The sequence below is a fragment of the Ranitomeya imitator genome, chromosome 10 (genome assembly GCF_032444005.1).
Source record: "Ranitomeya imitator isolate aRanImi1 chromosome 10, aRanImi1.pri, whole genome shotgun sequence".
Lineage (NCBI taxonomy): Eukaryota > Metazoa > Chordata > Amphibia > Anura > Dendrobatidae > Ranitomeya > Ranitomeya imitator.
The window spans coordinates 2147469-2162899 of record NC_091291.1 but is presented as its reverse complement, the minus strand read 5'-3'; the positions used below and the strand labels follow the sequence as shown (position 1 = coordinate 2162899).

General features: G+C 53.7%; 1 protein-coding gene across 2 annotated transcripts in view; it reads right to left on the bottom strand.

Moving 5' to 3' along the window:
• The window catches only part of HSPG2 (heparan sulfate proteoglycan 2), a 265969-nt gene that overhangs the window by 103880 nt on the left and 146658 nt on the right, over positions 1–15431 (bottom strand). For both annotated transcript variants that reach the window (XM_069741877.1, XM_069741878.1), the window contains exons 36-44: positions 15161–15391; positions 14961–15074; positions 13311–13438; positions 11923–12009; positions 11614–11672; positions 11359–11526; positions 3066–3176; positions 1027–1127; positions 692–872 (exon numbers count right to left, since the gene is read on the bottom strand). In XM_069741877.1, coding sequence (XP_069597978.1) covers positions 692–872; positions 1027–1127; positions 3066–3176; positions 11359–11526; positions 11614–11672; positions 11923–12009; positions 13311–13438; positions 14961–15074; positions 15161–15391 — 1180 coding nt within the window. The remainder of the gene's footprint in view (positions 1–691; positions 873–1026; positions 1128–3065; positions 3177–11358; positions 11527–11613; positions 11673–11922; positions 12010–13310; positions 13439–14960; positions 15075–15160; positions 15392–15431) is intronic.

Below are 15431 nucleotides of genomic sequence, written 5' to 3'. Positions count from 1 at the left end.
TGCGGGGACACGGAGAGGTAAAGCACAGGGGGAGAGGATGGTGCGGGGACACGGAGAGGTAAAGCGCGGGGGAAGAGGATGGTGCGGGGACACGGAGAGGTAAAGCGCGGGGGGAGAGGATGGTGCGGGGACACGGAGAGGTAAAGCGCGGGGGAAGAGGATGGTGCGGGGGCAGAGGACACGGACAGGTAAAGCAGAGGGGGGAAGGGTCATTGAGGGGCAGAGGAGGCAGAGAGGTAAAGCACAGGGGAAGGGATGGTGCGCAGAAGAAGACGTGGAGCGGTAAAGCATGGGGGGAGTGTGGGGGCAGAAAGAGGATGCAGAGCGGTACAGCACAGGGGGGAGGGAAGTGCCGGATAGAGGACGTGGAGCAGTAAAGCATGGTAGAAGGGACGTCGCCTTCTTTAATAGTATAGTTTGGGCCCAGGCAGCATAAGCCTCCAATCACCTCAGTGAGGAGTCCAGAGGGATGACTGACAGAAGGAGCGGAGGAGGGTTTCTTTCCAGCATGCACGAGGCAGAGGATGAAATCTGAAGAGGAAGGTGCCATGACAGACAGAGCACAAAGCATAAGAGAGGAGCTGAGCAGCACCGGTTTGTACAGGCGCCTACAGGGAGAGCAAGCAAGGAGGGTGGGGGTCTTTAGCAGCATGCAGCGGATGGAGGGGCTCTAATGGTGACGCTCACCAACCTTGCACATGGAGGGTGGCGTTGCCCTCGTCCATGTCAAACATGTTGGACCCGGTGCAGAGGTAAACGCCGGCGTCTCCCGGCTGCACATTACGGATGGTCAGGATACCATTGAAGTCCATCGCTCTCTCTGGCAACTTCCCATTGCTTTGACTGGTCCACACCAAGGTGTAAGCCGGGGACTGAGGGAAGAAGCAAGCATCACTGAGTAGTCAGAAGGGCAAGTAAGAGGAGCTGAAGGGTAAAGCAGGCGAGAGGTCTCCCTGTGGTCCTCTGCATCAGGGCCTCTGCATACACTGCTGTACAGAGCAGGACAAAGTCAGCTCTTCTGCTCACCGTGCTCTTTGCTGTACATATGAAGGTGACATCTGAGCCCTGCCGGACGCTCTGGACCCTCTGCTCCTCCACGGTCACGGTAATGGGCCGGACAGCAGCAGCTGAAAGACACCAACATCAGCAACATCACCTACCAGACACAATCATTCACTGTCAGGACAACCCAGAGAGCCGCCGTATAAGGAGCCGCCGTGTAAGGAGCCGCAGTGTAAGGAGCTGCCGTGTAAGGAGCCGCCGTGTAAGGAGCCGCCGTGTAAGGAGCCGCAGTGTAAGGAGCTGCCGTGTAAGGAGCCGCAGTGTAAGGAGCTGCAGTGTAAGGAGCCGCCGTGTAAGGAGCCGCCGTGTAAGGAGCCGCCGTGTAAGGAGCCGCAGTGTAAGGAGCTGCCGTGTAAGGAGCCGCAGTGTAAGGAGCCGCCGAGTAAGGAGCCGCAGTGTAAGGAGCTGCCGTGTAAGGAGCCGCAGTGTAAGGAGCTGCCGTGTAAGGAGCCGCAGTGTAAGGAGCCGCCGTGTAAGGAGCCGCAGTGTAAGGAGCTGCCGTGTAAGGAGCCGCAGTGTAAGGAGCTGCCGTGTAAGGAGCCGCAGTGTAAGGAGCCGCCGTGTAAGGAGCCGCCGTGTAAGGAGCCGCCGTGTAAGGAGCCGCCGTGTAAGGAGCCGCAGTGTAAGGAGCTGCCGTGTAAGGAGCCGCAGTGTAAGGAGCCGCAGTGTAAGGAGCTGCCGTGTAAGGAGCCGCAGTGTAAGGAGCTGCCGTGTAAGGAGCCGCAGTGTAAGGAGCCGCAGTGTAAGGAGCCGCCGTGTAAGGAGCCGCCGTGTAAGGAGCCGCCGTGTAAGGAGCCGCCGTGTAAGGAGCCGCCGTGTAAGGAGCCGCGGTGTAAGGAGCTGCCGTGTAAGGAGCCGCCGTGTAAGGAGCCGCAGTGTAAGGAGCCGCCGTGTAAGGAGCCGCCGTGTAAGGAGCCGCAGTGTAAGGAGCCGCAGTGTAAGGAGCCACCGTGTAAGGAGCCGCCAGGCACCAGCAGGACCATTGGGCAGCACCAGACGGTAATGTACGGCATCTTTACTGCACAGGAAGAAACACCAGAGGAGCAGAAATATCACACAGAAACCAGAGCCCCGACCGCCGGGTTATAGGGGTGATAGAAAGACACCAACAAGGCACAAACCTCAGCGCTGCACGGTGCGGAGCATCCCGGGAATGGCGGCATAAACCAAAGAAAGGCAGCGTTATCAGCAGAACAACACTAGCGGGCAGAGGGCAGCAGGGTGTATAGAGGGTAGCAGGGTATATAGAGGGCAGCAGGGTATATAGAGGGCAGCAGGGTATATAAAGGCCAGCAGGGTATATAGAGGGCAGCAGGGTATATAGAGGGCAGCAGGGTATATAGAGGGCAGCAGGGTATATAAAGGCCAGCAGGGTATATAGAGGGCAGCAGGGTATATAGAGGGCAGCAGGGTATATAGAGGGCAGACAGCCGCAGAGTGCAACAATATGGAAAGGGAAGAACAGGACAGCGGTGAGCACAGGACAGCGGTGAGCACAGGACAGCGGTGAGCACAGGGCAGCGGTGAGCACAGGACAGTGGTGAGCACAGGACAGTGGTGAGCACAGGACAGTGGTGAGCACAGGACAGTGGTAAGCACAGGACAGTGGTGAGCACAGGACAGTGGTGAGCACAGGACAGTGGTGAGCACAGGACAGTGGTGAGCACAGGACAGTGGTGAGCACAGGACAGTGGTGAGCACAGGACAGTGGTGAGCACAGGACAGTGGTGAGCACAGGACAGTGGTGAGCACAGGACAGTGGTGAGCACAGGACAGTGGTGAGCACAGGACAGTGGTGAGCACAGGACAGTGGTGAGCACAGGACAGTGGTGAGCACAGGACAGTGGTGAGCACAGGACAGTGGTGAGCACGAGGCAGTGGTGAGCACAGGACAGTGGTGAGCACAGGACAGCGGTGAGCACAGGACAGCGGTGAGCACAGGACATTATGGCCCAGTTGTGGAGAGTTAAGGCGAGCACATGAAGACAGGCGGTTTCTCTTACCGTCGACGATGATCTCGGCTCGGCTGGTGTTCACGTACTTGTAGTTACGGCAGGTACAGATGTAGACGCCAGAATCTGATGGCTGCAAGTTAGAGAAGTGTAGGATCTCACCTGAGAGAGAGAGAGATCAAGACAAGTGAAGACTGGTGTGCGGTCAGACACACATGTTGTTATAGAGCAATGGTCCCCAACTCCGTCCGATCCTCAGGAGCCACCAACAGGTCATATTTCAGTATTTCCTTAGTATTGCACAAGTGATATTTGCGTCACTTACACAGGCAATAATTCCATCACCTGTGCAATACTAAGGAAATTCTGATAACATGACCTGTTGGTGGCTCTTGAGGACCGGAGTTGGGGAACACTGTTATAGGGGGAGGGCACTAATTTAATCGCATCCAAGACTTCTCCTGTGCGGCCCGATATCAGGAGACATAACACGTGGAGACTCTGTGTGGGCCGATATCAGGAGACATCACACGTGGAGACTCTGTGTGGGACGATACATACATCTGTGACATGGTCTCCCGGTACCTACCTACATGCAAACTCCGATCCTCACAAGATCTCCTTCTCTGCTCCTCTCTCATCTCTTCCTCCCACAATCGCATCCAAGACTTCTCCCGTGCTTCCCCCATTCTCTGGAACTCTCTACCCCAACACATCAGACTCTCACCTACCACAGAAACCTTCAAAAGGAACCTGAAGACCCACCTCTTCCGACAAGCCTACAGCCTGCAGTGATCCTCTGTTTGCTGAACACCACATGACCAGCTCTACCCTCTCCTCCTCTATCCTCACCCATCCCTTGTAGATTGTGAGCCCTCGCGGGCAGGGTCCTCTCTCCTCCTGTATCCTCACCCATCCCTTGTAGATTGTGAGCCTTCGCGGGCAGGGTCCTCTCTCCTCCTGTATCCTCACCCATCCCTTGTAGATTGTGAGCCCTCGCGAGCAGGGTCCTCTCTACTCCTGTATCCTCACCCAGCCCTTGTAGATTGTGAGCCCTCGCGGGCAGGGTCCTCTCTCCTCCGGTATCCTCACCCATCCCCTGTACTCTGTGAGCCTTCGCGGGCAGGGTCCTCTCTCCTCCTGTATCCTCACCCATCCCTTGTAGATTGTGAGCCCTCGCGAGCAGGGTCCTCTCTCCTCCTGTATCCTCACCCAGCCCTTGTAGATTGTGAGCCCTCGCAGGCAGGGTCCTCTCTCCTCCGGTATCCTCACCCATCCCCTGTACTCTGTGAGCCTTCGCGGGCAGGGTCCTCTCTCCTCCTGTATCCTCACCCATCCCTTGTAGACTGTGAGCCCTCGCGGGCAGGGTCCTCTCTCCTCCTGTATCCTCACCCATCCCTTGTAGATTGTGAGCCTTCGCGGGCAGGGTCCTCTCTCCTCCTGTATCCTCACCCATCCCTTGTAGATTGTGAGCCCTCGCGAGCAGGGTCCTCTCTCCTCCTCTATCCTCACCCATCCCTTGTAGATTGTGAGCCCTCGCGGGCAGGGTCCTCTCTCCTCCTGTATCCTCACCCATCCCTTGTAGATTGTGAGCCTTCGCGGGCAGGGTCCTCTCTCCTCCTGTATCCTCACCCATCCCTTGTAGATTGTGAGCCCTCGCGAGCAGGGTCCTCTCTCCTCCTGTATCCTCACCCAGCCCTTGTAGATTGTGAGCCCTCGCGGGCAGGGTCCTCTCTCCTCCGGTATCCTCACCCATCCCCTGTACTCTGTGAGCCTTCGCGGGCAGGGTCCTCTCTCCTCCTGTATCCTCACCCATCCCTTGTAGATTGTGAGCCCTCGCGAGCAGGGTCCTCTCTCCTCCTGTATCCTCACCCATCCCTTGTAGATTGTGAGCCCTCGCAGGCAGGGTCCTCTCTCCTCCGGTATCCTCACCCATCCCCTGTACTCTGTGAGCCTTCGCGGGCAGGGTCCTCTCTCCTCCTGTATCCTCACCCATCCCTTGTAGACTGTGAGCCCTCGCGGGCAGGGTCCTCTCTCCTCCTGTATCCTCACCCATCCCTTGTAGATTGTGAGCCTTCGCGGGCAGGGTCCTCTCTCCTCCTGTATCCTCACCCATCCCTTGTAGATTGTGAGCCCTCGCGAGCAGGGTCCTCTCTCCTCCTGTATCCTCACCCATCCCTTGTAGATTGTGAGCCCTCGCGAGCAGGGTCCTCTCTCCTCCTGTATCCTCACCCATCCCTTGTAGATTGTGAGCCCTCGCAGGCAGGGTCCTCTCTCCTCCTGTATCCTCACCCATCCCCTGTACTCTGTGAGCCTTCGCGGGCAGGGTCCTCCCTCCTCCTGTACCTGTGCGCCTTGTTTTACTCATGTTTATTGTATTTGTCTCGTTCACACGTAAAGCGCCATGGAATAAATGGCGCTATAAAAATGTATAATAATAATAATATCAGGAGACATCACACAAGGAGATTCTGCCTGGGCCAATACCAGGAGACAGGACATGATGAGACTCTGCCCGGGACGATTCCAGGAGACCTCACACGAGGAGACTGCCTAGCTTGTTATCAGGAGAAATCACACGAGGAGACTCTGCTTTGCCCAGTATAAGGAGACATCATACGAGGAGACTCTGCCAGGCCAGGTATCAAGAGAAATCACACGAGGAGACACTGCCCGGCCTAATATCAGGAGAAATCACACGAGGAGACTCTGCCGGGCCAGGTATCAGGAAAAATCACACGGGGAGACTCTGCCGGGCCAGGTATCAGGAGAAATCACACGAGGAGACTCTGCCCGGCCTGATATCAGGAGAAATCACACGAGGAGACTCTGCCGGGCCTAATATCAGGAGTGATCACACGAGGAGACTCTGCCCGGACTAATATCAGGAGAAATCACACAAGGAGACTCTGCCGGGCCTAATATCAGGAGAAATCACACAAGGAGACTCTGCTGGGCCTAATATCAAGAGAAATCACACGAGGAGACTCTGCCGGGCCTAATATCAGGAGAAATCACACGAGGAGACTCTGCTGGGCCTAATATCAGGAGAAATCACACGAGGAGACTCTGCCCGGCCTAATATCAGGAGAAATCACACGAGGAGACTCTGCCGGGCCTAATATCAAGAGAAATCACACGAGGAGACTCTGCCGGGCCTAATATCAGGAGTGATCACACGAGGAGACTCTGCCCGGACTAATATCAGGAGAAATCACACAAGGAGACTCTGCCGGGCCTAATATCAGGAGAAATCACACAAGGAGACTCTGCTGGGCCTAATATCAAGAGAAATCACACGAGGAGACTCTGCCGGGCCTAATATCAGGAGAAATCACACGAGGAGACTCTGCTGGGCCTAATATCAGGAGAAATCACACGAGGAGACTCTGCCCGGCCTAATATCAGGAGAAATCACACGAGGAGACTCTGCCCAGCCTAATATCAGGAGAAATCACACGAGGAGACTCTGCCCGGCCTGATATCAGGAGAAATCACACGAGGAGACGCTGCCCGGCCTAATATCAGGAGAAATCACACGAGGAGACTCTGCCCGGCCTAATATCAAGAGAAATCACACGAGGAGACTCTGCCGGGCCAGGTATCAGGAGAAATCGCACGAGGAGACTCTGCTGGGCCTAATATCAGGAGAAATCACACGAGGAGACTCTGCCGGGCCTAATATCAGGAGAAATCACACGAGGAGACTCTGCCCGGCCTAATATCAGGAGAAATCACACGAGGAGACTCTGCCGGGCCTAATATCAGGAGAAATCACATGAGGAGACTCTGCCGGGCCAGGTATCAGGAGAAATCACACGAAGAGACTCTGCTGGGCCTAATATCAGGAGAAATCACACGAGGAGACTCTGCCGGGCCAGGTATCAGGAGAAATCACACGAGGAGACACTTCCGGGCCAGGTATCAGGAGAAATCACACGAGGAGACGCTGCCGGGCCAGGTATCAGGAGAAATCACACGAGGAGACTCTGCCGGGCCTAATATCAGGAGAAATCACACGAGGAGACTCTGCCGGGTCAGGTATCAGGAGAAATCACACGAGGATACTCTGCCCGGCCTAATATCAGGAGAAATCACACGAGGAAACTCTGCTGGGCCTAATATCAGGAGAAATCACACGAGGAGACTCTGCTGGGCCTAATATCAGGAGAAATCACACGAGGAGACTCTGCCGGGCCAGGTATCAGGAGAAATCACACGAGGAGACACTGCCGGGCCAGGTATCAGGAGAAATCACACGAGGAGACTCTGCCGGGCCAGGTATCAGGAGAAATCACACGAGGAGACTCTGCCCGGCCTAATATCAGGAGAAATCACACGAGGAGACTCTGCCGGGCCTAATATCACGAGAAATCACACAAGGAGACTCTGCCGGGCCTAATATCAGGAGAAATCACACAAGGACACTCTGCCGAGCCTAATATCAGGAGAAATCACACGAGGAGACTCTGCCCGGCCTGATATCAGGAGAAATCACACAAGGAGACTCTGCCGGGCCTAATATCAGGAGAAATCACACGAGGAGACTCTGCCCGGCCTAATATCAGGAGAAATCACACGAGGAGACTCTGCCCGGCCTGATATCAGGAGAAATCACAAGAGGAGACTCTGCCGGGCCTAATATCAGGAGAAATCACACGAGGAGACTCTGCCCGGCCTGATATCAGGAGAAATCACACAAGGAGACTCTGCCGGGCCTAATATCAGGAGAAATCACACGAGGAGACTCTGCCCGGCCTAATATCAGGAGAAATCACACGAGGAGACTCTGCCCAGCCTAATATCAGGAGAAATCACACGAGGAGACTCTGCCGGGCCTAATATCAGGAGAAATCACACGAGGAGACTCTGCCCGGCCAGGTATCAGGAGAAATCACACGAGGAGACTCTGCCCGGCCTAATATCAGGAGAAGTCACACGAGGAGACTCTGCCCGGCCTAATATCAGGAGAAATCACACGAGGAGACGCTGCCGGGCCTAATATCAGGAGAAATCACACGAGGAGACTCTGCCGGGCCTAATATCAGGAGAAATCACACGAGGAGGCTCTGCCCGGCCTGATATCAGGAGACATCACACGAGAAGACACTGCCGGGCCAGGTATCAGGAGAAATCACACGAGGAGACACTGCCGGGCCTAATATCAGGAGAAATCACACGAGGAGACTCTGCCGGGCCTAATATCAGGAGAAATCACAAGAGGAGACTCTGCCGGGCCTGATATCAGGAGAAATCACACGAGGAGACTCTGCCGGGCCAGGTATCAGGAGAAATCACACGGGGAGACTCTGCCGGGCCAGGTATCAGGAGAAATCACACGAGGAGACTCTGCCCGGCCTGATATCAGGAGAAATCACACGAGGAGACTCTGCCCGGCCTAATGTCAGGAGTGATCACACGAGGAGACTCTGCCCGGTCTAATATCAGGAGAAATCACACAAGGAGACTCTGCTGGGCCTAATATCAAGAGAAATCACACGAGGAGACTCTGCCGGGCCAGGTATTAGGAGAAATCGCACGAGGAGACTCTGCTGGGCCTAATATCAGGAGAAATCACACGAGGAGACTCTGCCCGGCCTAATATCAGGAGAAATCACACGAGGAGACTCTGCCCAGCCTAATATCAGGAGAAATCACACGAGGAGACTCTGCCCGGCCTGATATCAGGAGAAATCACACGAGGAGACGCTGCCCGGCCTAATATCAGGAGAAATCACACGAGGAGACTCTGCCCGGTCTAATATCAAGAGAAATCACACGAGGAGACTCTGCCGGGCCAGGTATCAGGAGAAATCACAGGAGGAGACTCTGCTGGGCCTAATATCAGGAGAAATCACACGAGGAGACTCTGCCCGGCCTAATATCAGGAGAAATCACACGAGGAGACTCTGCCGGGCCTAATATCAGGAGAAATCACACAAGGAGACTCTGCCGGGTCAGGTATCAGGAGAAATCACACGAGGAGACTCTGCCCGGCCTAATATCAGGAGAAGTCACACGAGGAGACTCTGCCGGGCCTAATATCAGGAGGAATCAGACGAGGAGACTCTGCCCGGCCTAATATCAGGAGAAATCACACGAGACACTGCCGGGCCAGGTATCAGGAGAAATCACACGAGGAGACTCTGCCGGGCCTAATATCAGGAGAAATCACACGAGGAGACTCTGCCCGGCCTAATATCAGGAGAAATCACACGAGGAGACTCTGCCCGGCCTAATATCAGGAGAAATCACCCGAGGAAACTCTGCCCGGCCTAATATCAGGAGAAATCATACGAGGAGACTCTGCCCAGCCTAATATCAGGAGAAATCACAAGAGGAGACTCTGCCGGGCCTAATATCACGAGAAATCACACAAGGAGACTCTGCTGGGCCTAATATCAGGAGAAATCACACGAGGAGACTCTGCCGGGCCTAATATCAAGAGAAATCACACGAAGAGACTCTGCCGGGCCTAATATTAGGAGAAATCACACGAGGAGGCTCTGCCCGGCCTAATATCAGGAGAAATCACAAGAGGAGACTCTGCCGGGCCTGATATCAGGAGAAATCACAAAAGGAGACTCTGCCGGGCCTAATATCAGTAGAAATCACACGAGGAGACTCTGCCCGGCCTAATATCAGGAGAAATCACACGAGGAGATGCTGCCGGGCCAGGTATCAGGAGAAATCACACGAGGAGACTCTGCCCGGCCTAATATCAGGAAAAATCACACGAGGAGACTCTGCCGGGCCTATTATCAGGAAAAATCACACGAGGAGACTCTGCCCGGCCTAATATCAGGAGAAGTCACACAAGGACACTCTGCCGGGCCTAATATCAGGAGAAGTCACACGAGGAGACTCTGCCGGGCCAGGTATCAGGAGAAATCACACGAGGAGGCTCTGCCCGGCCTAATATCAGGAGAAGTCACACGAGGACACTCTGCCCGGCCTAATATCAGGAGAAGTCACACGAGGACACTCTGCCGGGCCAGGTATCAGGAGAAATCACACGAGGAGACTCTGCCGGGCCAGGTATCAGGAGAAATCACACGAGGAGGCTCTGCCCGGCCTAATATCAGGAGAAGTCACACGAGGACACTCTGCCCGGCCTAATATCAGGAGAAGTCACACAAGGACACTCTGCCGGGCCTAATATCAGGAGAAGTCACACGAGGAGACTCTGCCGGGCCAGGTATCAGGAGAAATCACACGAGGAGGCTCTGCCCGGCCTAATATCAGGAGAAGTCACACGAGGACACTCTGCCCGGCCTAATATCAGGAGAAGTCACACGAGGACACTCTGCCGGGCCAGGTATCAGGAGAAATCACACGAGGAGACTCTGCCCGGCCAGGTATCAGGAGAAATCACAAGAGGAGACTCTGCCGGGCCAGGTATCAGGAGAAATCACATGAGGGGCTCTGCCGGGCCAGGTATCAGGAGAAATCACATGAGGAGACTCTGCCGGGCCAGGTATCAGGAGAAATCACATGAGGAGACTCTGCCGGGCCTAATATCAGGAGAAATCACACGAGGAGACTCTGCCGGGCCAGGTATCAGGAGAAATCACACGAGGATACTCTGCCCGGCCTAATATCAGGAGAAATCACACGAGGAGACTCTGCCGGGCGTAATATCAGGAGAAATCACAAGAGGAGACTCTGCCGGGCCCGCCTAATATCAGGAGAAATCACACGAGGAGACTCTGCCGGGCCTAATATCACGAGAAATCACACGAGGAGACTCTGCCGGGCCTAATATCAGGAGAAATCACACGAGGAGGCTCTGCCGGGCCTAATATCAGGAAAAAATCACACGAGAAGACACTGCCCGGCCTAATATCAGGAGAAATCACACGAGGAGACTCTGCCCGGCCTAATATCAGGAGAAATCACACGAGGAGACTCTGCCGGGCCAGGTATCAGGAGAAATCACACGAGGAGACTCTGCCGGGCCAGGTATCAGGAGAAATCACACGAGGAGACTCTGCCCGGCCTGATATCAGGAGACATCACACGAGGAGACTCTGCGCGGCCTGATCTCAGGAGAAATCACACAAGGAGACTCTGCCCAACCTGATCTCAGGAGAAATCACACAAGGAGACTCTGCCGGGCCTGATATCAGGAGAAATCACACGAGGAGACTCTGCCGGGCCTGATATCAGGAGAAATCACACGAGGAGACTCTGCGCGGCTTGATCTCAGGAGAAATCACACAATGAGGCTCTGCCTGGTTTGACATCAGGAGACATCACATGAGGAGACTCTGTCCGAGCTAATTTCAGGAGACACCAGACATGGGTGATGTACCAAACATGTCAGTTTCTGGCTTTGTTGTACCTTTTTCCCGCAGTTGGGTGACTGCAGAAAGAGGTCTCCCATCTTCTCGAGACCAGAAATAGTAGTATGGGGGGTCGCCACTTCCCTGGCATCGGAGACTCGTCTCACTACCTGCAGTGACAGATTTCTTCTCGGGGTAAATTCGGACGATGAAATTTGATTGTCTGTCTGGAATAGAAGTGGGACGATGTATCACCTGGCTCCGTACACTGATTGCAGCAGCTTTATCATCCAACCATGAGCCTGCCTTCTTACCCTCGGGGAAACACTTCTGTCCACGGACGCTGGGGTTGCCAATGTATCCTGCAGCGCACCTGTCGCAGAAGATTACAAAATAATATGAGACTGCACTCTTGGTGTCACTGCTCCTCCTGTTTGCCGGGTACAGGAAGCAATCTCCACACAAATGGGGAGAATAACCAAACGTGCCGGACATGTGCCACCGATCTGACTATACATTACACGGCAGTGAATCAGGGAAGTGAGCAGGACCAGGGCATGAGACCCTAACCGACCCTATGTACACAGGAGGACAAGAACACAAGGATCCATCTTAGAACTGACCTCTCGCAGTATTGTCCTGTGTACCCTATGGGGCAGGCCGTGCACCTGTAGCCTCCAGCACCATCCGGCTCACAGGTCTTAGAAAACCTGAAATTCAAAACGATAGAAAATCAAAGAGAAGTGTAGAAATATCATGAAGAAACAATATAAAAAGGGCAGATGAGGAAGAGAGCAGAAGGACTCAAAGGACACAAGGGCATGAGAAACGAGGGCAGAACAGGACGAGGGAGGACACAGGAAGGAGAGGATGAGGGCAGGAGAGGACGAGGGCAAGAGAGGACAAGGCAGGAGAGGACGAAAGCAGAAGAAGAAGAGGACATGAAAGGACGAGAGGACAAGGGCACAAGAAGACGAGAGCACGAGTGGACGAGGGCAGGAGAGTACGAGGGCAGGAGACAACAAGGGCAAGAGAGGACAAGGGCAAGAGAAGACAAGGGTAGATGAGGACAAGGGCAGATGAGGACAAGGGCAGGAGAGGACAAGGGCAGGAGAGGACAAGGGCTAGAGAGGACAAGGGCAAGAGAGGGCGAGGGCACAAGAGGATGAGGGCACAAGAGGAAAAGGGCGCAAGGACAGAACGAGGGCATGAGGACAGGACAAGAGAACAAGATTACAGGGGCAGGAGAAAACAAGAGCAAGAGAGCACGAGGGCAGAAGATTACGAGGGCACAAGAGGATGAGGGCACAAGAGGAAAAGGACACAAGAGGACGAGGGCACAAGAGGACGAGGGCACAAGACGACGTGGGCACAAGACGACGAGGGCACAAGGGGACAAGGGCACAAGAGGACGAAGGAAGGAGAGGACAAATATGCAGGAGAGGACGAAAGCACAAGAGGACAAGGTAGAAAACAGTGAGGATGAGGGTGGAAGACAAGAAAGAGGTTAGAAGAGGATGAGGCAGAACAGGACGAGGACATAAACCAGTGAAGATGAGGGAAGGAGAGGACTAGGGCAGAAGAGGACTAGGGCAGGAGAGAACTAGGGCAGGAAAGGACTAGGGCAGGAGAGAACTAGGGCAGGAAAGTACTAGGGCAGAAGAGGACTAGCGCAGGAAAGGACTAGGGCAGGAAAGGACTAGGGCAGGAAAGGACTAGGGCAGGAAAGGACTAGGGCAGGAAAGGACTAGGGCAGGAGAGGACTAGGGCAGAAGAGGATGACGGCAGAACAAAACGAGGGCAGAACAGGAGGAGGGAAGAAGAGCATGAAAGCAGGGCAGAAGAGGACAAGGACAGAGGAGCACAAAGGCAAGATATAATGAGGGTAGGAGAGGACATTGAGGAAAGACTATTACAGGTCTGTGAGGATCAAATACGGTGGACAGGATAGGTGGAGGAGAGAATACTTCTATATCGTCTCTGTTCCATTACTGCACATGGGTATACTTACTGGTTCTCGGGGTCACTTAATGGGCATGCACAAAGCTGGCAATCCTCGGGGGTTCCCGCAGTGGCATCCCCATAGAAGCCAGGAGCACACTTGTCACATAACTCCCCGACCGTATTATGTAGACAGTTCTAGGACAAAAAAAAATTGTCAGTAAAGTAGTAAGGACCAGATGAGACCGTGTAGGACTAATCTACTGCTGGGTAACGTCACACGGCTATAACCCTGTACAGTGGAGTAGTGCTATAGCGTGCTGGGCATCTCCTGACGGCCCTGTGTGTCACGATTATACCCAACAGTGTGTCTGGGATGCAGTTATTGACAGATCAGTCATCCAGTCTGAGACTGGGAGGCTGTAGTGAAATATGTATAGGTATGGAGGAGAGACAAGCTAGTAGTTTTATATTTTACTCCAAAAAAAGGTAGGCAGTGTTTACAAAGTATAAAAAGATATTACAAAGAAGACAAGTATCATATGTACTGTACAATTACGAATAAAATGGGATTAAAGTTGAAAAGAACACTTACATTTTGTTATGTCATCTTATCTCATGGCTGGCTGTGTGCTGTGGAGGAGGGGACACATCTAGATGCATACCTCACATCTGTATATCAGCTAGAAGCTGGACAAAGACACGTGAAGACTGCTGCTTCACTCTCTTATTTCCCAGTCTAAAACCAAGCCACTCCCCCTGTAGTGACCTCACTGAGAGGCTGAATCCTCCCCTTTTCTTAGTTATGGCAACCATTTTTTATGCCTAGCTCGCTGTATGAATCTCGTTTAAGAAAGACACAATGATCAGGATTGTGCCCCACATCAGGGGGATTCCTTTAAGTGTAAACACGGCGTATTTACACAACCCGCTTACGGAGAAACCCGCTCTTTACACTCGTTGGGTTTAGCTTATAGCGATTTCAGGGAGCTATAGATCCCTCAATGGACATCTGGAATATATAATCCTTATATTTCTAGCCCTGATCGGTGCCATCATATATAACCTTAAAAGAACAATAGAAGCTCATGCTTTCTATACCAGTTTTGGCTGGTATCAGGTTGGAGGGGGGAATGAGGGATTTACACAGAGGTTGGCTTTTGCGGCTAAAGCCATAAACTGTTCAGTAGGGGGGGCTGCTACACATTGGTATCATGTTGCACAGAGTGTGTTTGCCATAGGGCTTTGTTTTTGTATCAGCGAATGCAGTGGGGGAGAAAGGGGGGTCGCATCTGCAGCGTGTGTCTGTGCCATGGTACCTTCTAGAACTAAACTCACAATATGGCATTTTTTACATTATTGTGACAACGATTCTTTACTGTTAGGGCAGTGAGAATCTGGAATTGCTTGCCTGAGGGGGTGGTGATGGTGAACTCACTCGAGGGGTTCAAGAGAGGCCTGGATGTCTTCCTGGAGCAGAACAATATTGTATCATACAATTATTAGGTTCTGTAGAAGGACGTAGATCTGGGGATTTATTATGATGGAATATAGGCTGAACTGGATGGACACATGGATTTTTTCGGCCTTACTAACTGTGTTACTATGTTCTCAAACACGGCTACATAGTTGGGAGTTCGCAAGCAGAAGACTACAACCCCCAATATGTTCCACTGTACAGTCCTCCTGTAATACAGCCAGTGTAGTCTCCGGGACTTACCGAGCAGACACCAGTCTCTGGGTGACACGTTTCCGAGTGTCCACTACAATCACAGGGTTCGCAGTGTCCGAGGTACAGGCCTCCTCCGGTGCGAGTGTAGCCCGGGGCACAGTCCTGTCATGGAGATCACACTCAGTACTCGCAGACAGTGCAGATAACGGCCCAATGGAAAAGCAGATGGAGGGTGCCGTGTCTCTCACCTGGCAGGACAATCCCCTGTAGCCTGGGGGGCAGCGGCACTCCTCCACCTCCAGGGCCTGCGGCAGGCTGGTGTACGAGGGCCCGGCGCTCTCCATGCTCACACCGGTAATGCTGGCAGATATCATGTCAGTGGAGTAGGATGCTCGGATAAGAATCTCATCTAGATCTGCCAGCGCCATCATCAGATGCTCCCGCGTGGCCTGCTGCCCATCTGGACGCTTCCACTGACTCTGCGGGGCAGAAATGGCGGCGATAGTAAGGAACGAGCGT